The sequence below is a fragment of the Ylistrum balloti genome, unplaced genomic scaffold (genome assembly GCF_031769215.1).
Source record: "Ylistrum balloti isolate Yb309-2 unplaced genomic scaffold, AGI_CSIRO_Ybal_v1 Utg370118, whole genome shotgun sequence".
Taxonomy (NCBI): domain Eukaryota; kingdom Metazoa; phylum Mollusca; class Bivalvia; order Pectinida; family Pectinidae; genus Ylistrum; species Ylistrum balloti.
Window position 1 is genome coordinate 66,814 of NW_026782136.1, and position 21,967 is coordinate 88,780.

The 21,967-nt window shown below is 36.0% G+C and overlaps 1 protein-coding gene across 1 annotated transcript; it reads left to right on the plus strand.

Annotated features, from left to right (window-relative positions):
• The first annotated feature begins 1,193 nt into the window (after nucleotides 1–1,193).
• Nucleotides 1,194–15,575, plus strand: LOC132550293 (ribonucleoprotein PTB-binding 1-like). The gene is made up of 15 exons (XM_060214339.1): nucleotides 1,194–1,388; nucleotides 1,761–1,827; nucleotides 2,801–3,022; nucleotides 3,418–3,671; nucleotides 5,055–5,237; nucleotides 5,794–5,902; nucleotides 6,685–6,765; nucleotides 7,214–7,332; nucleotides 8,128–8,175; nucleotides 8,518–9,369; nucleotides 11,019–11,069; nucleotides 11,287–11,415; nucleotides 12,153–12,236; nucleotides 12,731–13,414; nucleotides 15,154–15,575. Exons 1-15 carry the CDS (start codon nucleotides 1,194–1,196, stop codon nucleotides 15,340–15,342), a joined length of 3,267 nt encoding a protein of 1,088 aa, XP_060070322.1. The 3' UTR covers nucleotides 15,343–15,575.
• Nucleotides 15,576–21,967: the final 6,392 nt, after the last annotated feature.

Genomic DNA, 21,967 nt, shown 5'->3' on the forward strand with positions numbered 1-21,967 from the left:
CCGTCCGTCCACCCTTCTGTGTCCGGAGCATGACTTGCCCAGAGATAAGCAAGGATTATGAAACTTTATGTCTACATTAGTCATACAAAGGGAATGTGCAGTGTAGCAAATTCAGGGCCCTCGAACCCTCAATTACAGAGTTATTGCTCTTTGATAAAAGTTCAGCTGTCAGGAGCATAACTTTGCTTGCATTTAAGTTAGGATTATGAAACTTGGTGTAAACATTGATCATTACTAAGCCAATGTGTAGTGTATCAAATTCAGAAACCGCAACCTCTTGATTGCAGACTTATTACCCTTTCAATTTTTGCTTCTATAGCACATTTTTTAATTGCATGCATTTAATATAGGATTCTGAAACTTGGTGGATACATTGATCATACTAAGACAATGTGCATTGTACCGAATTCAGGTCCTAAACACCTCATTTACAAAGTTATGGTCCTTAAATATCTTGCCCAGAGCACAACTTTGCTCAAGTTGCATTGAAAATAGGATAATCAAACTTCGTGTATACATTGGGTATACGAGGAGAGTGTCTATTGCACAAAGTATATTACAGAGTTTTCGTCCTTTGTTATTTTATTCTTATTTTTTTTTTGTCTACAGCTAAACTTTGAAATGAGATGTATACATCAGTCATACAAATGCATGGTGCAGTGGGGACAAAGTCTGGGCCAATGATGCCTCAGTACAGAGTTACTGCCCCACGTTAAATCTTTGTGTCATGACCATGGCTTTGCTTGCATTCAATAAGAATAACGAAACGTGTGCTATAAAACAAATTAAGAATAATGGTCCTTTGTTAAACTTTTGTGTCCAATAAGGTTGTTTTCGATACGCATCGCGTAGTACAGTGGAAAAAGAAATTTGAAATAACGATCGTAGGTTATTTTTATCTTTTCTTCCCAAATATTACAAAAGTTTGCATTGCAAGGGAGGTAACTTTCTAAAGTACTTTGTAATTTTGCAGCTTCTGTTAAGTAATCTATTACGAGAGAGAGAAAAGTAGTAAACGCCAGTATTAGTTTAATTTTATCGGGCATGCTAAACATGTTTGTACATTAAGTCTTATTACCCATTAAATGATAGACTTAATAAGAGTTCATGCCTATATGGCTAAGCAAAGTTATTCCGGAAAAGTTATCCTTTTCGACTCGATTTTTATGACGTCACACAATATGGCGACCACCATGGATGGTAGGGAGGCAGAGGGAACAGAAACAACTACCAATGATCGTTCCAGCCCTTCTGCTACGATGGACTCAAATTTAAGTGAAGACTCAAGCAGCAACTGTAAAGATTTAGATTTGCTGAACGAAAGTCGCAAGCAATTTCATCTGGGTAGAAAAATAGCAATTAAAAACATCCCAGTCACAACCAACGAGGTACAGTAACAATTTTGAATTTCAAAACTACATAATTAGGATTTTACCGCCTTTTGTAGGAGATCCATGTTTCGTACTTTGGTTAACTGTTAAGACAGATATAGCGCATTTTCTTTAAGGAAAGGGATTGCTGTCTCGAAATTACTAAGTACACAATTTTCAATGTCTTGTATTGTTAAACAACATATTGTTTTGGACGGATTTGTGATCAAATATTGATGATTTTTCATTTGAAAGAGTGAAAATAGTTCCATTTTACTTAAAAGAAAACAATCTGTTAGCAATATATATATAAAAAAAGTACTTTTGGACCAGGAATAAGTAGAACTTTGTGAACTCTAAATGATCATATTGTATTTTGTTAATTTTCAGGAGGTTGATCTTTTCCTTGGTGAATATGAACTAGAAGAGATCAATATGAAAAGCGAAGAAAAAGAAGGTTAGTGCTTTAGTATGATATCTAGATATAAACCAGGTACTTAAAGGAAGCTCACATTGTTTTAAGATGCAAGTTCATTAAATAAACTGTAATTAAGCTCAAAGTTTTATTAGAATTATACTGGAATTGGTTACTGTTTTCACAGGCTTGAAAGATTTTTGGATATAATTGCTGTGTAAGATTATGTTATACAAGGCAGGTTTTCCACCAAAGCGCCATTTAAATGACCGAGTCTTCTGACTCTTATTCTGTACAGCCCCATCTTCCAAAAAAAAAAATATATATATATATATAGTTTTTTTTTATTCACATGTTGCCACATTCAGTAATTCATTTAATGCATGATAGATTATTGACTGAAAAATCAACACAGTGTAAAGAATCTAGTCTCTTGGAATTGCTTGTCAGAGTTGCTGCCCATTATTATATTCAAAGGAAGTTTGGCCATTCAATGGAGTAAGTGGTACAGTCAGTAATATAGCTATGTAACTGAGCCTTTTGGTTAGTGAAAATGTACTGGAATAGGTTGATCTGACATTAGGGTTCTGTTTGACCTATAGAATTAACATTAATGCTTAGTACACCGTTGTAAATTCTACTACTCATTGCTAAATTAGCTCTGTTTTCGTCATATATATTATATACAGTTTTTCTGTATGTTTAATACTGTATGTGTTATAACTTAGACATATTATATACATGTGTACCAAAATGCCATAAGTGTTAGTGATATTAAAGACTTTATCAAATTCGCTGTGTTCACAGGATGTAATGCTAACAGTTAAAGAATTTAAAGTTTTATTTATTCCCATTGAGATATGTGAATATATATATTCATAATGAGGATTTGTAATGCTTGAAGATAACCTGCAAATGTCTGCAAAGTGCCATTGTTGCTGTGTTGATGTTTTTCTATAACTATTTCATATACACTTTTTGAATATCTTAATGAAATAAATTTATCCTTTCACAGCTGTGGTTACTTTAAAAAATGGAAAGGATGCAGAAAGCATATTTGAAGAATTAAATCAAGCAAGAATGCTGGACCACACAATTACCATATCGATCTTAGCAACAGATCGCCTGTTATGTATAGCTCATCTTCCACTTGATTTTACCGACAAGGAACTGAGGACAATGGTCTACCCTCTTGGTACTTTTCTAAAGTGCTTCATGTTCCGAGCAGATGACACAGGTATTTGATAACATTATATTTTTGGAGATCATACAGAAGCACAAAGTCCTGAAACAGATTGTTTGTATTAATGCACATATAAGACAGACTAGGGGTTAAAGATTGATGTTAAATCTGAGGGGTATAGGAAATCTTTGTGATCATTACAGACAAGATGTATTTATGTTTTGTATATATTTCCTGAGCCTTTATCTACTTAATTTCATTACATTCATTCAGTTCAAGAAATTACCTTCATGGTTGCCAATCAACTGTATTAAAACAAATATTAAATTTTTTTATGGAATGTTTTGACTATCAGGATTTTTAAGTTGAGGGTAGTGGAATTCTCAATGATATACCAATAGTGCTGTGACGTGGTACAAATCTTTACTTTTTTTGTTGTGTTTTCTCAGGCCAAAGTAAAGGCTATGGCCTGGTAGAGTTTAAGACCAGTCTTGAAAGAACAAAACAAATAGCAGAAGAATTAGACTGGAGAGAAGTGCAAGGACACAAGATCAACTGTGATGTCATCAGTCAACAAACAAGCTCTGCCTACCAGCACCTCCACTCTCGTTGTCTACTTGTAGATAATCTCCCTTTGGATTACAAAGATAATTCCCACTTCAGGGAAATTTTCAGCTGCCACGCAAGTCCCATATATTGCCAGGTGAGCTCATATCAATCACTCCTCTAAGAAAGTTGACACAGAATAATATCCGTCTCATGTGTCTAACATTATAACATGACTTTATATGGTATGTAGTTATATTGGTGTTGTTGTCTACAGAATTCAACATGAATACCTTGATCTGTGTTCAGCAGTAATCATTCTTCACTGGTATTCATAACTGCTGGTAGCTTCCTTACCTTAACCTTAAGTCTCTCTGTGCCAGGAGGCACACAAGGCTTGGACATCCCTTCTCTACTGTTTTTGATCTTCGGCGGCACAGCGTGCAGAGTTCCAGGTACTCCAGCCAGCACCATTCCACTCCACCTCCACTTTTCTTCGCCAAGTTGTTTTTGGGTGGCCTTTTTTCCTTTTTCCCTCTCTTTTGTCCACCCGAGGGCCACAGCACTGTCATCTCCTTCCTCAGGACGTGTCAAATCCAGCTCCATCTCCTTCTTCTCACCTCCTGGCTCATATTCACTGTCCCTGCCATCTCCAGAACTGTCTTATTCGAGATGTGCTGCTCCCATCGAATCCTGAAGATCCTTCTCAGACACTTATTTTGAAAGATATCTAGTTTTCCTTCCTCTCCCTTGGTCAATTTCCAAGTCTCACACCCATAGAGCAACACCAATATTATGAGGCTCTTAAAAAGGGAGACTTTGACCTTTCTGTTGATGTCTCCAGCTTGTCAGATGTTTGATAGTCGTTTGAACTGTCCACTTGCTAAGGCTACTCTCTTTTTAACATCTACTGTTCCAGGGCTCTCGATCTGCCAGTTTTGGGGCTGATATTCGGCTCCATTCCCAATGCAAAATAGTCTCTTTTTTCCCAATTTAGACCCCAAGTTTTCCCAATTCTAAGGAAAACACAGCTATTTTTCCCAATTCTAAGGGCCCCGGGCCCCAGTCCCAAAATGGGGTGTGAGAGCCCTGTGTTCCTCCTCCATCCTTTGTCACATTGGCTCACTGCTGGTAGCTGATGTAAGTTAAATAATTGTGAAATATATTTTTGAAAATCATAATAAAAAGGATACAAACAAGCTTGCTGGGCAAGTTTTTCTTTAAATACAGTGTAGTTACTGTGATGTTATTCAAACATGGTTTGAAGCAGGTTGAACTGAAGGCCAGCGACCTCTTTGATTACACTATTATTGTCTTAAACTAAGTAGTGGTCTACCTTTGTAAAACTCATACTAAAGGAATCATAGCCCTTTTGTTATGGTATTGTGTGAGTATGTTGTGGTCTCCCTTTGTACAGGTTGAACTGATAAAAGGATATCCTCTTGGTTATGGAATCATTGTGACTGTGATATACTGAAGGACAGGTAGTGCTGAAGATATCATTCACTTTTCTGATCATGTATTCTCTTCCTTTGTACAGGTTGTATTAAAAGAAGGGGAGCCCCTTGGTTTTGGTATTATTGAGTATGCTGACCCAAAGGATGCACAGACTACACAGAAACAGCTAAATGGCTACAAACTACAACAAACAACCCTCAGGGTCACCTATTGTATTCCAGGAAAGTCTGCTGTGGAGATGTGTAGCAAACTGCTTGTCAAGTTTGTGAGTTCATTAACAATATAAACTATTATAGACATTTCCTGTGTAAGATCATAAGTCACTTACTTTGTTTCTAAATAGTAATTTATTTTATTCATTAATTTTCATCCCTTTTTGTACCTAAACTGATATTCTATTCCCTGAAAAACTTTTGTGCTCAAGATTTTTAGCATTTTTTTTTTTTTTTGATGATGATGATGATGATGATGATGATGATGATGATGATGATGATGATGATGATGATGATGATGAGGATGATGATGATGATGATGATGATGATGATGATGATGATGGTGATGGTGATGGTGATGGTGATGATGATGATGATGATGATGATGATGATGATGGTGATGGTGATGGTGATGGTGATGATGATGGTGATGGTGATGGTGATGGTGATGGTGATGGTGATGGTGATGATGATGATGATGATGATGATGATGATGATGATGATGATGATGATGATGATGATGATGATGATGATTGACTTATATTGCTTCTGGCAGATTTTAATGTTTCATTGAGATACATTGACATTGTTTATCCTCCTCTATGACAGGATGAAGTATCCTCCTCCAAGCCCAGTTTGTTGCCAGACCCAATATTCCCCAATCCTTCTGTGCTGAACCATCCCCTTGTGCTGGATCTCTGTGACCAGCATACTCAGTGTAAGTTTCAGGATATCTTACTTACACATCAAATTAAGTAAAGGAGGGAGGGAGTAGGTCAGAGGGGATGAATCACAGACGCCAAAAGTATTTCAAATTAGATCCTAATTTACTCATTACCTCTCTTTACAATGAGTTGTATATTGATTTTAAAACAGTAATTTTGATATAACATGGGCTTTATCAGATGATTTTGATATGACTTATACTATATCAGATGAAAACAAAGATTTTGATGTGGTGTTGTCTAATTCAAATGAAGATTGAGATTTTGATATGACAGAGACTATATCAGATAAAGATATAGATTTTGATATGACAGAGACTTTATCAGATAAAGATTTTGATATGACAGAGACTTTATCAGATAAAGATTTTGATATGACAGAGACTATATCAGATAAAGATATAGATTTTGATATGATTTTGATATGACAGAGACTTTATCAGATAAAGATTTTGATATGACAGAGACTATAAAGATAAAGATTTTGAAATGACAGAGACTTTATCATATAAAGATAAAGATTTTGATATGACAGAGACTTTATCAGATAAAGATAAAGATTTTGATATGATGTAGACTTTATCTGATAAAGACAGTAATTTTGATGTAATAGAGATTATAGCAGGTAAACAACAGGGATTTTGATGTTGTAGACTATATCATACAAAGAAAGTAATTTTAAAGTGATGTGGACTATTTTAGAGGTAGACAGGCATTTTTAATGATGTAAGACAATATAAGATAAAATGTTTTGATAAAACATTTATTGTTGCAGTGATGACACATTTTAAAACTGCCCTTCACCAGCTTCAGCAAACTTATGTCACACAAATGAACTTGAAATCATCAAAGCCAGGTAAATAAGTACATGAATAAGGTAAAGGGTTTTTTTAAAAAAATTTTTTATTGAAATATTGAACTTTTTAACAATATCAATATTAATACACATTTATATTGTGTACCTGTATTCAGCAAAGATATTTAAACATGTTAAATATTTGATGTTTGTTGTTTGTATTCGACCCGCTGAATCAATAGGTTTTCAAACTGATTTTGTGCAGAAGCATTTTGATGGACAGAGTTCAAGTCCAGTGTATATTACAGAATTGTTATACAGGATTCAATCTTTCATAAATACATATCACTACTCAAGTGATTCTAGCATTACAGATGTATAGTGATAATGGACAAATGAAAATCATAGATTCAACTGTAACTTTAAATACTGCTGTATGAATTGTTATTTATTAAGGTATCTTTTATAAAAGTTTTTAAACTTCTTCCATTCATTGACATACCTCTAGGTTTACTGGGACCAGCTCCATCTATAGGCATGAGTCCATTGATGAACCCCAACATGCAGCTGGGTCTGATCATACTTCTGGCTTTACAGACACAGGCTCGGTCACAGCACCAGGTGAGTGTTGATTACACTTCTGAGTCTACAGATGTGATCTTGTTTACATTGATATAAACCTTGTTTACATTGATAGAAGTCTTGTTTACATTGATATAAGCCTTTTTGACATGATATAAGTCTTTTTAACATTGATATAAGTCTTTTTAACATTGATATAAACCTTGTTTACATTGATATAAGCCTTTTTAACATGATATAAGTCTTTTTAACATTGATATAAACCTTGTTTACATTGATATAAGTCTTTTTAACATTGATATAAACCTTGTTTACATTGATATAAACCTTGTTTAACATTGACCTTGTTTACATTGATATAAACCTTGTTTACATTGATATAAACCTTGTTTACATTGATATAAGCCTTGTTTACATTGATATAAACTTTGTTTACATTGATATAAACCTTGTTTACATTGATGTAAGCCTTGTTTACATTTATATAAACCTTGTTTACATTTATATAAGCCTTTTTAACATTGATATAAGCCTTTTTAACATTGATATAAGCCTTGTTTACATTGGTATAAGCCTTGATTACATTGATATAAGCCTTTTTAACATTGATATAAACCTTGTTTACATTGATATAAATCTTGTTTACATTGATATAAGCCTTGATTACATTGATATAAGCCTTTTTAACATTGATATAAACCTTGTTTACATTGTGACATTGATATAAGCCTTTTTACTGATATAAACTTTGTTTACATTGATATAAACCTTGTTTACATTGATATAAATCTTGTTTACATTGATAGAAGTCTTGTTTACAGTGACTTTTCTCTTTTCCAGGTTGTTGGTCCATTGAACTTACTTCCCTTGCTTGGTAACCAGCAATCAGTAAGTTGATTTACAAACAAGGACTAGAGTGGTTTCTTGGCTCTGGATACACAACTGTGATATTTTCATTCTGTCAAAGATATCATTAATTTGTTAGATGTAGATCAACATCCAATCATGGCTCTGTCTTTACCCAGTGATTATAATTTTACCACCTTAAAATTTAAAATGTCTTTAAACAAAATTTATGTTAATTTTTCAGTAATAGTTTTAATTTGGTTTCATTTAATATACTTACATGTGAAAACAGAGATTAAGTTATATATTTTCAAAAGCATCCTTGAATGATATATAGAGAGCAATGATATTTATTACAATAGCCATTTTTTTATTTATCCGCAGGGTGAAAAACCATCAATACTTGGGGATCCTGTCTCAGCTCAGGCCAACATTATACTACAAAACCTTATGTCTCAGTTATCACCTTCTTCTACAAACTCTCCAACAGGGGGCAGCACTGGCGCATCAAAATCAGAGGAGAGTTCCACATCACCATTATTACAATCACTGGCTTTTAACATTCAAAATCTCAACTTGGGCTGGCTAACAAATCTCGGCCAGCTGTCGTCTTCCGCTCAATTCAGACAACAATTAAATGCTGGCATAAAACCATTAATGAAAGCAGAGAATAAACACATGCCTCCTCCTCTTATACCACCAAACTTTAAAGGTCATTTTGATAGAGACATGACCAAATCTAGTTCACCAGGAGGACTTTTGGGGGAAGCCCCGAGGCATGACCAAATGAAAATGTCACATAATTTCATGAATAATATAAAGATGTTGGTTGGTCAGAAGAAGATAATGCAATCGAATGAAACACCAAGTCTTTTGGACGGAAATTTCTCTCGTCAAAGTGGTCAAGGATCATCTGGGCATGGTAGACATGGACCGTCCAGATATAGTCAGAGTGGTTATAGACAATCTGGTTATGATCAACACAGTGGTCAAGGTGGTGATCGACTATCAGCTGACCACTATAGCCAAGGGGGTGGTGATCCCTCAGGCGACGGTTATGTCCCCAGTAAACAGCAGCCTAATAATCAGGCCACTAAAGGCATCAAGTCTTTGTTGGGAGAACCACCATCTCTAGTACCCAAGAGACTACCTAGTCTTGGAGATGGACTGTTGCCAGAGCCGGGACGAGGCTCAGACTATGGTGCTCACCAGGACAGCTATCCTACATCAGGACAGGTATAAACAGATTGTCAGTTCACAACACAATCTCATTGAAGTAAAATCTAGAAATCAGAGATAAGGACTCAAACTAATGACTGGGGTGTTTGCATGATTTTACTATCCAGAAAGTTTTAATGAAAGAGGTTAACACGGTCTGGACAGTCATGTCTGGTTGAGAGGTCATGTTTTCAATTTAAAACAAAGTCAGGAATGATGTAGCATTTGGAATCCAATCAAGGAGGAGTTCCATGTATGTCATTTCAATCAATAATTTACATGAAAATAAGTAATTAACATAACCCTGTAGTTCTTATCTGTTGAATGATCAATATTAGCACATTTATTTGCTAACTTGAAAAGGCTAAGGTTATCTCTTAAACCATTGTTGTCTCCGACAAAACCATTGTTGTCTCCGACAAAACCATTGTTGTCGTAGACAAAAACATTGTTGTCTTAGACAAAACCATTGTTGTCTTAGACAAAACCATTGTTAGCTTAGACCAAAAACCATTGTTGTCTTAGACAAAACCATTGTTAGCTTAGACTAAACCATTGTTGTCTTAGACACAACCATTGTTGTCTTAGACCAAAAACCATTGTTTTAGACAAAACATTGTTCTCTTAGACGAAACCATTGTTGTCTTAGACAAAACCTTTGTTGTCTTAGACAAAAATATTGTTATCTTAGACAAAACTATTATTGTCTTAGATAAAAACATTGTTATCTTAGACAAAACCATTGTTGTCTTAGACAAAACCATTGTTGTCTTAGACAAAACCTTTGTTGTCTTAGACAAAAATATTGTTATATTAGACAAAACTATTGTTGTCTTAGATAAAAACATTGTTATCTTAGACAAAACCATTGTTGTCTTAGACAAAACCATTGTTGTCTTAGACAAACCATTGTTGTCTTAGACAAAACCATTGTTGTCTTAGACAAAACCATTGTTGTCTTAGACAAAAACATTGTTGTCTTAGACAAAACCATTGTTATCTTAGACAAAACCATTGTTGTCTTAGACAAAACCATTATCTTAGACAAAACCATTGTTGTCTTAGACAAAACCATTATCTTAGACAAAACCATTGTTGTCTTAGACAAAACCATTATCTTAGACAAAACCATTGTTGTCTTAGACAAAACCATTATCTTAGACAAAACCATTGTTGTCTTAGACAAAACCATTATCTTAGACAAAACCATTGTTATCTTAGACAAAACCATTGTTGTCTTAGACAAAACCATTATCTTAGACAAAACCATTGTTGTCTTAGACAAAACCATTATCTTAGACAAAACCATTGTTGTCTTAGACAAAACCATTATCTTAGACAGCTGAATATATATTTAAAAAAGAGAAAATCATAATATTTTATCAAAGTACAAGGAGTAAAGTTTCGGAAATTTTATAGGAACATTTCCCCAGACTATTGTATGGTGGATATCTGATCGTTGATGTGGTTAGTAGGTTAAAAACAATGTTAAGTATGTATTTGTATTGTTACACTTGTAAGAAGCTGTCAGAGTCCCAAATTCATCAGGGCCCTTGCTGACATGTCAGGGTTCTGTTTTCATTTTACTTCTAAATATTCTATCTTTCATTATGTTATACATATCTGTTAAACTTTCTATATGTCATTGTGTCATTTGTTCTCCACAGAGTGACTATAAGAGGAAGACTTATGATGATCAGAGTTATGGTGGCAGGACGGTAAGTTTACTGTGTTGAGTGACGGTAAGTTTACTGTGTCGATGATTTTAAGTATAAGACATGATTATCAGAGCTATGGTTTCAAAGGTATAAATTTATTCTCTGTGTTTGCAGTATGTAAGCATCACTGGTGAGAGTGAATGAGGTATGAAAGAACAAAGCACCATGACATATAGTTTTGAATTAAAAAAATCATTCAGCATAATTGTGTTAACAGGGAGATAACTCCAGCAAAGATGATTCTGGATATGGTGGTTACAGTCGATATGGGTCTACCTCCTACGACAACTACTACAGTGACAGCAGCTTCAACTCAGGCCGGGCTGACTCCAGCTTCAATTCACAGGTCAGAATCAAACCAGTTTATCTAATAGATATCTCTCAGGCATTGTTATATGCATAAGGACTATTAATAATTATAAAAATACTACCTCCTTTGTCTTTCAAGTGAAATCAATGGGGATATCCAAACAGATAATGCAGTCATAAGATGATATGTATTTATTATATAAGTAAGGACAAACAAATATTTTTTTGTCTTCTTTTATATTTTTTAGTCAATTTTTTTCAAAATGTGCTTCTACAAACTTTTACAATCTTGAAAATTCAGCTTATCTAAATTGAAAAATTCAATATCAACAAATTCGGTATAATATCATGGTCAGGTAATACAAATATTTAAAATATTCTTATGGTGGTGACAATTTTCTGATGACAGTTGCCTAGCGATGGTGATGATTGTCTGATGACAGTGACAAGTGTCCAGTGACGGTGACAGTTGCCTAGTGACGATGACAATTTTTTGATGACAGTGACAAGTGTTCAATGACAGCGACAGTTGCCTAGTGACGATGACAATTTTTTGATGACAGTGACAAGTGTTCAATGACAGCGACAGTTGCCTAGCGATGGTGACAATTGTCTGATGACAGTGACAAGTGTTCAATGACAGCGACAGTTGCCTAGTGACGATGACAATTTTTTGATGACAGTGACAAGTGTCCAGCGACAGTGACAGTTGTCTGGTGATGATGACAATTATCTAATGACGTTGACAAGCCTTTATCCACATTTTATTTTCAGAGTAACTCAAGTCTACTATCACGATCTGGCAGTACTAGCTACGACAAAGGTTATGACTTCTACCAACAGCAGGAAAACACTACGGTAAGCTACCCGTTCAGTGTCCATTTACTTTCAAAGGATTTAATGTTTGGTAAAGAATGCAGAGCACTTCAGGACTTTACTGAGAGAAAAGGAAAGCACTAGCTCAGTCTGTTGAGCACTGAGCTTTGCAACTTCAGGCAAAGATCCTAAGTATGTGATTGAATTATCTCTACTGGGTTCTGTTTATGTTTCTCAAAAAGCTACAATATGGATTGTCTGTGCTGTAGTGGTTGTGTCCTCGCACGAAACACTTTAACTAGGTTGCTTTGGATCACATGCAAGTGGTCTCTCATAAGTTGTGAAGTGAGGTAATTAGCATGAACTCCCACTTTAAAATGACCTTTGCTGTTGATGAGATGAGAAACTCCGAAACAATCAATTAAAACACACTACTAAGATAGAGTTTAGGTCCTCACTGAGTTAAGGTTGCTATAGTTTATGTACCAGTGAGATTACTGATGACCATTTCAGCAGCATGACCTCTTTTTTTTCAGAGCACTGATTCTGATTATGAGAGCATGGCGGCCAAGGCTATGGCTTACGCTGCAGCAACAAACACTGGGTACCAAGGTATGATGGGAGATAACAATGGCTACTACAACAGTGATGGGAACTATGACAGCTATACAAGTGTAAAGGGAGGTAACTATGGTAGTTACAGTGATAATGGTGTAGATAGTGATAAATACAGACAATACACTGGTTCTAGTGAGGATATGGGTAGTTATGCACCCTACAACAATAACAGCAGAGACAGCTACAAAAATGATGTCTATCAGTCATCACAAATGAATCGCCAGAACGATAAATCATCTCTTCTTGGCACACCTAAAGGTCGTGCTCCACTGCCACGGAGTCGGCAGGGAGTGCCACCTACTAGTAACACTTCAGTTAATCCATTATTATCTACACCGGGTGGTGGCTCACAAGGTCTCCTGGCCACACCAGGGGGAAGTCCCCAGAGTCTCTTATCAGCACCAGGAGGTAAATCCAGCTCACCTCATCCCCTCCTGTCAACACCCCCAGGTGTATCTGCCTTTTCCAACACAGAAGGCAGACAGACAACCAGTCTGTTAGGGGACAAACCACGATATGTAGGAGGTTCTTCAGGCAAACCATACCAGTCAGACCTCCCAGGCCTTCTAGGCAGCCGGCCCTCAGGAGCAGCAGGTCTTTTAGTAAGTATATAGAATTGCAAAACCAAAATACTCTTGTTAGGGTATAGATAAGAATGACATATGTAGTGACTAATCATGAATTGGACTCCAAAACAGACTTACATAATATGTAGCTTTATATTCACATTACACATAAAGATTTTGGTGGCTGTCAATCAATATTTAAAATGTAACATTTTTAGTGGTAGATTTGGGAAGTGTTATTTTACACACTTTGTATTGTAAATTATCCAAAAATTGAAGACAATGATTTGCATTCTGAAAACCTTACTGGTAGATAGAGACAGTAGGTATGGGATCTCCAGACAGGTGGTTAGAGACAGTAGATATGGGAACTCCAGACAGGTGGTTAGAGAGAGTAGATATGGGAACTCCAGACAGGTGGTTAGAGACAGTAGATATGGGAACTCCAGATAGGTGGTTAGAGACAGTAGATATGGGAACTCCAGATAGGTGGTTAGAGACAGTAGATATGGGAACTCCAGACAGGTGGTTAAAGACAGTAGATATGGGAACTCCAGACAGGTTGTTAGAGACAGTAGATATGGGAACTCCAGACAGGTGGTTAGAGACAGTAGATATGGGAACTCCAGACAGGTGGTTAAAGACAGTAGATATGGGAACTCCAGACAGGTTGTTAGAGACAGTAGATATGGGAACTCCAGACAGGTGGTTAGAGACAGTAGATATGGGAACTCCAGACAGATGGTTAGAGACAGTAGATATGGGAACTCCAGACAGGAGGTTAGAGACAGTAGATATGGGAACTCCATACAGGTGGTTAGAGACAGTAGATATGGGAACTCCAGACAGGTGGTTAGAGACAGTAGATATGGGAACTCCAGACAGGTGGTTAGAGACAGTAGATATGGGAACTCCAGACAGGTGGTTAGAGACAGTAGATATGGGAACCTCTTAGAAGTAGTGAGAGACAGTAGATTTGGGAACACTTTACAGGTATGGAATTGATGTCGGAACCCATCACATAAACGTAAGTGTCACAAGGATGTTAATCACTCAATCAAAAATATTTACCCAATTACATAGTTTTTAGAGCTTCGTGAAGCAAGGATCATGAAACTTTGTATGTATACATTGGTCGTACAATGAAAGTGTGCAATGTACCACAATCAGGACCCGGAACCTCATAAAATTATTCTCCTTTGTTAAAATATTTTTGTCCAAAGCATATCATTTTAACCAGGATAATGGAACTGCATGATGTGCAGGACTCCCAATCCCTCAACTACGGAATGATTGCTTTTTTGTTGAAACTTTGTTTTCAAAAAAGTTGGTTTTTGGGGAGCATTCCACAGTTTCGCTGATATTCTGGTAGATTTTATCAAATATCTTTTCTTTAAGTTTCAAAGACTATTCTTAAACAGTAGAAAGGTAATTATGTTGTAAATCGATATTTTGACGAAGTCGCATAAAACAAATGCATATATATATATATATATATATATATATAATATTTATATGTAATCTCTGCAAGCTTACAAGATGATCAGCAAAGTTATTTAGATCTTTATTAAGATAACAGCCATGTAAAAGTAAGCAACATAACCAACCTGAAAAATACTAATTTACTGATAACTTAGTGTATGTTGTATAATGATAATTGATCAAACCAGTGTTAAGACATAGGGTGTTGATTAGTAGTATCATAGTGTATGTTGTATAATTTATCACACCAGTGTTAGGACATGGGATGACATTCTACTGTATATACGTTACAGAAGACACCAGTGGGACAGAAGAGAAGTTACAGTCACCTGTTACCAGCCCCAGAACCCAGCCCCGAGACGGAGTACATAGGGCAACACTCACAGGGGATAGGTGGACATTACGCAGATTCTTATTCCTCTAACAAACGGCAGCGACTGGACGCAGCTGGGGCAAGCAAGAGCTACATCTCCAGGCATTGAGGAGATCCCAAGGAAGTTTATACCAGGAATTATTGAGATGTGTCAGACAAACCAGTCTGAGTGCTTCACCAAGAGTGTAAGAGGCAGCTTCACATTTATAAGGTTATAAAATACCTTATAAATTTTTGCTTAATGCGCATATCACTGAAACAGATTTACTATTTCATTATTCCATGATGTATGCTCATATCAGTAACAGCAGTCTCACTATCCTGGAAAACTTGTTGGTTTAACATTTGTGCCCTTGTAAGATACAAAGAAAGGTATGACCTCACAGATATCATGATGAAAGGTTTGACCTTGTGAGATATCACGATGAAAGGTTTCAGCTTGTGAGATATCATGATGAAAGGTATGACCTTGTGAGATATCATGATGAAAGGTTTGACCTTGTGAGATGTCACGATGAAAGGTTTGACCTTATGAGATGTCACGATGAAAGGTTTGACCTTATGAGATATCACGATGAAAGGTTTGACCTTGTGAGATATCACGATGAAAGGTTTGACCTTGTGAGATATCACAATGAAAGGTTTGACCTTGTGAGATATCACAATGAAAGGTTTGACCTTTTGAGATATCACAATGAAAGGTTTGATCTGAGATATCGTGATGAAAGGTTTGACCTTGTGAGATATCACAACGAATGGTTTGACCTGAGATATCATAATGTAAGGTTTGATCGGAGATATCCCAATGAAGGAACCTTGAACAGGCCAACGAGAATCAGCATTGAGCTTGCAGTAGCAGTTTATAGTGCCATATTGAGCTTCAAGATTTTTTTACAATATTCGGTTAATAAATCTTGGTACCAGATTTTTTAACACGATATTGCTATCGGGTAAAGGTACAATGATAATGTATTGTTGGTATATCTATTATACTTAATATTATATTCCATAACTTCTTGATGATTGTGTTTGTGGTAATACACACTATGTCTGACTGCTTCCTTCACTCTTAGTCTACCTCATTAAAAACTTCTGATCTACTGACACATAGCTTTAGTGACTTCAGATTGATGGTGGTACTGGGACTAGTAAACAGTCCATTTTACACCTAAATTTACATACAAGACAACCAAACTATAATAGTCACTATATGTTTTACTCAGTACTGGGTTTAAAGAGGTACAATTATTGTAATAACATTTGAAATATATATCATTTCAGCAGTCAACCCAAGTATATGGTTTTGTATATTTTGTGCAAGATAAGCATTAGCATTTATAGACCTACTCAGATTTTTGCTTAACTAAACTCAAAGTCACCCCAAAGCTAGGACAATCTTACCTAAACTTTGGTCTCATATCATCCAAAAGTTAGGACAGCCTGACCTAAAATTTGTCCCAACTCATCCCAAAGCTAGGACAGTCTGACCTAAATTGGGTCTCAAATCATCCCAAATCTAGGACAGTCTGACCTAAATTTGGTCTCGAGTCATCCCAAAGCTAGGACAGTCTGACCTAAATTTGGTCTCAAGTCATCCCAAAGCTAAGACAGTCTGACCAAAATTTGGTCTCAAATCATCCCAAAGCTAGGACAGTCTGACCTAAATTTGGTCTCGAGTCATCCCAAAGCTAGGACAGTCTGACCTAAATTTGGTCTCAAGTCATCCCAAAGCTAAGACAATGTCTTTCTAGATTAGGTTCATGACGTCTTAGCTCTAAGACATTGTCCTTCAAGCTATCTTCAAGCTAACACAAAGCAAAAAATCATAAACGCATTTCACAGATGTATCTAGATCTGTTGCCCTTTGCTTGCCACCATGTCCTGTTGGATGTCGTGTTTACAACATAATTATCATGTTGGTTTGAGGGCTCCCAAACACATTTATAATATTGAGAGCATGAAGTGATTGTGTTCAACTTTGTCATTTAACCTAGAGCTTTTATAATGATGGTTTTGTGAATCTCTTATTGGATTCTGTAGGCCATTGATATGCTCCACAATATGGTAGTATAACCGCTGTTGATCAGCTTATTTCTCTTTTACTGGCCCTACTTAAAAGTTTTGTCATGTGAAATCATTCTAACTAGAGAGTTAATGTATTTAAGTGCTTATCCATAACTACACATTCATGTAGCAACACCGTTTTATTTTTTGCAGTCCCTGTATCAAAGGGCAGAGGGAACTGCCAGATGTAATTGGTGTATTTTTCTATCTTTTGTTGATTTTAATAATAGATACTGCCGCACGTTTTCTAAATAATGATTTTTTTTACCAACAATTTGTAGCCTAAATTTTGCCATGTGTAAATAATAGATTTTTTGTTCCTAGAACAGTTGTAATGATAAGTTGACTTCAAATTTGCTGTAAGCAATGTTTAAACATCTTGATTAATTGTATATAGGTAATAATGATCTACATAAAATGTTTGAATGTTGGTGTTTGTCTAATGTCTAATTTCACACTATAACCCAATTTTAAGGGGAGACAATTCAGAGTAGATAGTTCAGATTCTAGGAATCTCCGTTTAGATAGGTATATGGGATTAGTTATTGGTCCACAGTATGTCGTGTTTACAACATAATTATCATGTTGGTTTGAGGGCTCCCAAACACATTTATAATATTGTAATATCTAAGGTAGATATTTTGTTTGTGTAAAATGATTTACATTCCTAAAATTATTCAAATTTTTTTTAAAATCCAGATTTGATTGTAAATGTGTTGATGAAAACTATTTTAAGGTTCTTTTAAGTGTGAGTATGTACTAGTGTAAATATTTTTGTTTTTAGGAGAAAACATGTTTCCTATAGACTTGTACTCAGTGTTCAAGTTGTGAGTAGGCTGTTGATGAGGGTTTTTTGTTGTACATTTATGTGTCAGTTATTTTAGTCATGGTCTGCTGTGGTCTGAAGAGTCTGTAAGGACTGGACATGGTCAGCTGTGGCCTGAAGAGCCTGTAGACTGGACATGGTCAGCTGTGGCCTGAGTCTGTAGGGGAGAGCTGGTATTATGCAGCCAAATAGCAGTGAAAGCTCATGGTTACATACTGGACAGCAGTGATGGGTCTTTGCTTAAAAACTCAGAAACCGTGATTATTTGCATAAAATAGGCTTTTCAGTTAAAGTCAAATCGATTTTAAATCTAAACTTTTATGAGCCAATTATCATTATTTTACATATATTGAACCTTGTTTAAATGTTATATTATATGCTGACCATTTTTCCTCATGCTAATAGCACATTACATTTTACACATTCTGGTCATAGTAGCACAGCAAAGCATTAACTACCCAATCTTTCTGATGTAATTTTATATGGCCTGTAGGATATGTAGAGACTGGACATGGTCAGCTGTGGTCTGAAGAGTCTGTAGAGACTGGACATGGTCAGCTGTGGCCTGAAGAGTCTGTAGAGACTGGACATGGTCTGCTGTGGTCTGAAGAGTCTGTAGAGACTGGACATGGTCAGCTGTTACCTGAAGAGTCTGTAGAGACTGGACATGGTCTGCTGTGGTCTGAAGAGTCTGTAGAGACTGGACATGGTGAAGAGCCTGTAGACTGGACATGGTCAGCTGTGGCCTGAAGAGTCTGTAGACTGGACATGGTCAGCTGTGGCCTGAAGAGTCTGTAGAGACTGGACATGGTCAGCTGTGGCCTGAAGAGTCTGTGGCCTGAAGAGTCTGTAGAGACTGGACATGGTCAGCTGTGGCCTGAAGAGTCTGTAGAGACTGGACATGGTCAGCTGTTGCCTGAAGAGTCTGTAGACTGGACATGGTCTGCTGTGGTCTGAAGAGTCTGTAAGGACTGGACATGGTCAGCTGTGGCCTGAAGAGCCTGTAGAGACTTGGAAATGGCCGACTGTGGCCTGAAGGATCTGTTTTAGTGATTGAAAATCTGTTACTGTTGAATGGACCAATTTTATTGTCAATTTTTTTGTTTTTTGTTGCTTTAATTGTTTTGTGTTGATTTTTATTAATTTTAGGTTGTTGTTATGGGATAGTATAGAAAACAGCAAAGGACTCTTTTAATTATCGAATTGTTTTATCTATTCATCTTTATTAGTGCATCATATTCAGATACCATACAAGAAAGAAATGTGACTTCCTCCCTCATTGAAAGATGTTAAATGGTCTTAATCGGTATGAGGGATATTTCAGGTAGGAAGGTAGGGATACATAGTTTTGGAGAAGAAGGTCAGGGCAGGAGATATGTATTTTAGTTGGACAGGGAGATGGGACCAGGTTACATATAGTATTCAAGTGGCTGGAAGATGCACTTAGGGGACAGGAGACATATATCATAGAAGTGACAGGGGATGGATAGAAGGGGGAAAGAGTCATACAGCATATGTTGAAGAAGGGATAAGATGATGTAGTGAGAGGGGCTGTAGACATGTATTATAGGTGGGACAGGATGATGTAGCGAGAGGGGCTGTAGACATGTATTATAGGTGGGACAGGATGATGTAGCGAGAGGGGCTGTAGACATGTATTATAGGTGGGACAGGATAATGTAGTGTTAGGGGCTGTAGACGTGTATTATAGGTGGGACAGGCAGATGTAGGGAGGGGACAGGAAACGTATTATAGGTGGGACAGGCAGATGTAGGGAGGGGACAGGAAACATATATTATAGGTGGGACAGGCAGATGTAGGAGACAGAAGAGGGAGATTTAGTGATGGGACAGGAGGTATGTATTATATAAGATATGTGCTAAAGGTGTGGATATAAATTCTGTAAAACTGTACGATTGCTAGGTATCACATACATCCCTCCTGAGAGCGTATAGTTGCAGAGTAGACCTTATGTTTTCATGCAGAAATTCTCAGCATGTGTAACTCTCTAACACTAACTGTGATATCACAAAGAGTACCTAGTAATCCATCTTATCTTCAGTCACATCTTTAAAAGTCATTACAAGAAAACTATTATTTCATTTTATTGTGTAACAGTATGTCCTTTTCGGTAGTTCATGGTTTTGATGATATTGAGCTACAATGTTACCAGCGTTTAGTTCTATATACATGATATGTGAGCTGTGCCTTGTCAAATGTCACTTTGTACTCCAGTATTCTTACCTGCCATTAGGTTTTAGTGTATATACACTTATTTTGTTTCATGTTTTAAATTGTAAATATATTTTAAGTATTTCTTTCATATTTTGTCCTTTCTCTCTGTCTCTGTCTCTCTACTTTCGGACTTGTATGTACACACCAGGCATGAAGGCATGTACACTGATGTTTATCAAGCCTCAAAATATTTTACTATTATTTTACGATGTTGACATCTTATAAATAGTCACTCCGAGTCGTGGGTATTTTAAAATTTTCCTTTGAGAAATTTTCTTGTAATTTGTTATTACAATGAATATTGCACCTAGGAAATGTATCAAGTATAAAGAATTGAAGATTTATATGAGAGTACAGGATGATAACAACAGAAGCCATTACAAAGTTGATGTTATCACTCACTTCCTCGCCTGTGCATTATTGTACAAACTTAGTATAGAAAAGGATTGTATTTGACACAGTCCTTGTTAGTTATGTGAAGTGTGTTGTAACTGCCATGTTGTAATGAAGTGGGTGTTTCAGTAGATAAAGAGTGTAACCATCAGTCAGACAGCTTGAGTTTCTGTGAATTCTCTAACTTAACAGTGTTTGCCTGGGGTTGTCTTTCCTGATTTATCATTTCCACTACATGTGACTATCAAATGGCAATCATGAGCCCTCTACAGCTGGACTTTGTTGTAATCAGCTGACTTTGGGGTCACTGTATTATTAAGTCATCCTTTATGATTTTACTGTAGTAGTTCATGTGATTTTTTCCACCTTTCCATTCAGTTGTCTGGCTATAGTCATCTAAAATTAATTTACTTTGGTCAAACTGTTTGTTGTACACTGTGTCTCTCATTCTTTTCAAATTATAAACTCACAAACTTCAACAGAAGTACAAAACCTGTGTGGTGAATAACTACATGTATTAAATGAGTGTGAATAGTTACTTTGTTAGTCCCGTCCCATCTCTTTTTCAAAAGTACTCGTACAAAAAAGTAGTCATTGAAGAATTACACGAGAAGTCTGATGAAAACAGAATAGTATATAAGGTTTAGTTTTTTATTAAATCTAGTAAATTCAAACTGCTTGTTAGAAAATATTATTCTGTGCAATTTTCACTATTCTTGTTTTGTTGTGATTGTCTTATTTACCTATCTTTGTGTCAGGAAAGCCATATGTTGGTAGATCTTTGAGAATTTTACTTAACTGTATAGGATAATGGTGTTTCATAATAATTTCATGTTGTTGTCTTAACTTTTTTAATTGTTGTATATTTCTGGGGAATTTTATCAATGTGAATTTTGTGAATATTGTCATCAGGTGTGACATATGAAACAAAACTGAATTGTTAAAAGAAACATTTTAATGCAGTAAAATTTTCAAATACTCAACTTGTCTTTGTGAAATTTCAACCTTACAAACAGTGTTATATTAAATAACAAAAAAGAAAGAAAAAACATTGAATTGTCAAACCCTTAAAAAGGAGTCCACTTGTACAAAATTAAAAAAAGAGGCAGTTTCCATCACTGCTCTCTAAAATTTGTACACAACCCAGTAAAAGAGGTGGCTTCCATCAATGATGCTAAAATTTGTACACAACCCAGTGTAGCTGCCATCTTTATCA

Excerpts from the sequence above, each read along its gene's own strand:
- LOC132550293 (XM_060214339.1), top strand. The coding sequence starts at position 1,194 with ATGGATGGTAGGGAGGCAGAGGGAACAGAAACAACTACCAATGATCGT. Across the intron at positions 11,070-11,286 it reads AGAGTTATGGTGGCAGGACG|GGAGATAACTCCAGCAAAGA; the intron begins GTAAGTTTACTG and ends TTGTGTTAACAG. Across the intron at positions 13,415-15,153 it reads CAGGAGCAGCAGGTCTTTTA|AAGACACCAGTGGGACAGAA; the intron begins GTAAGTATATAG and ends TATACGTTACAG.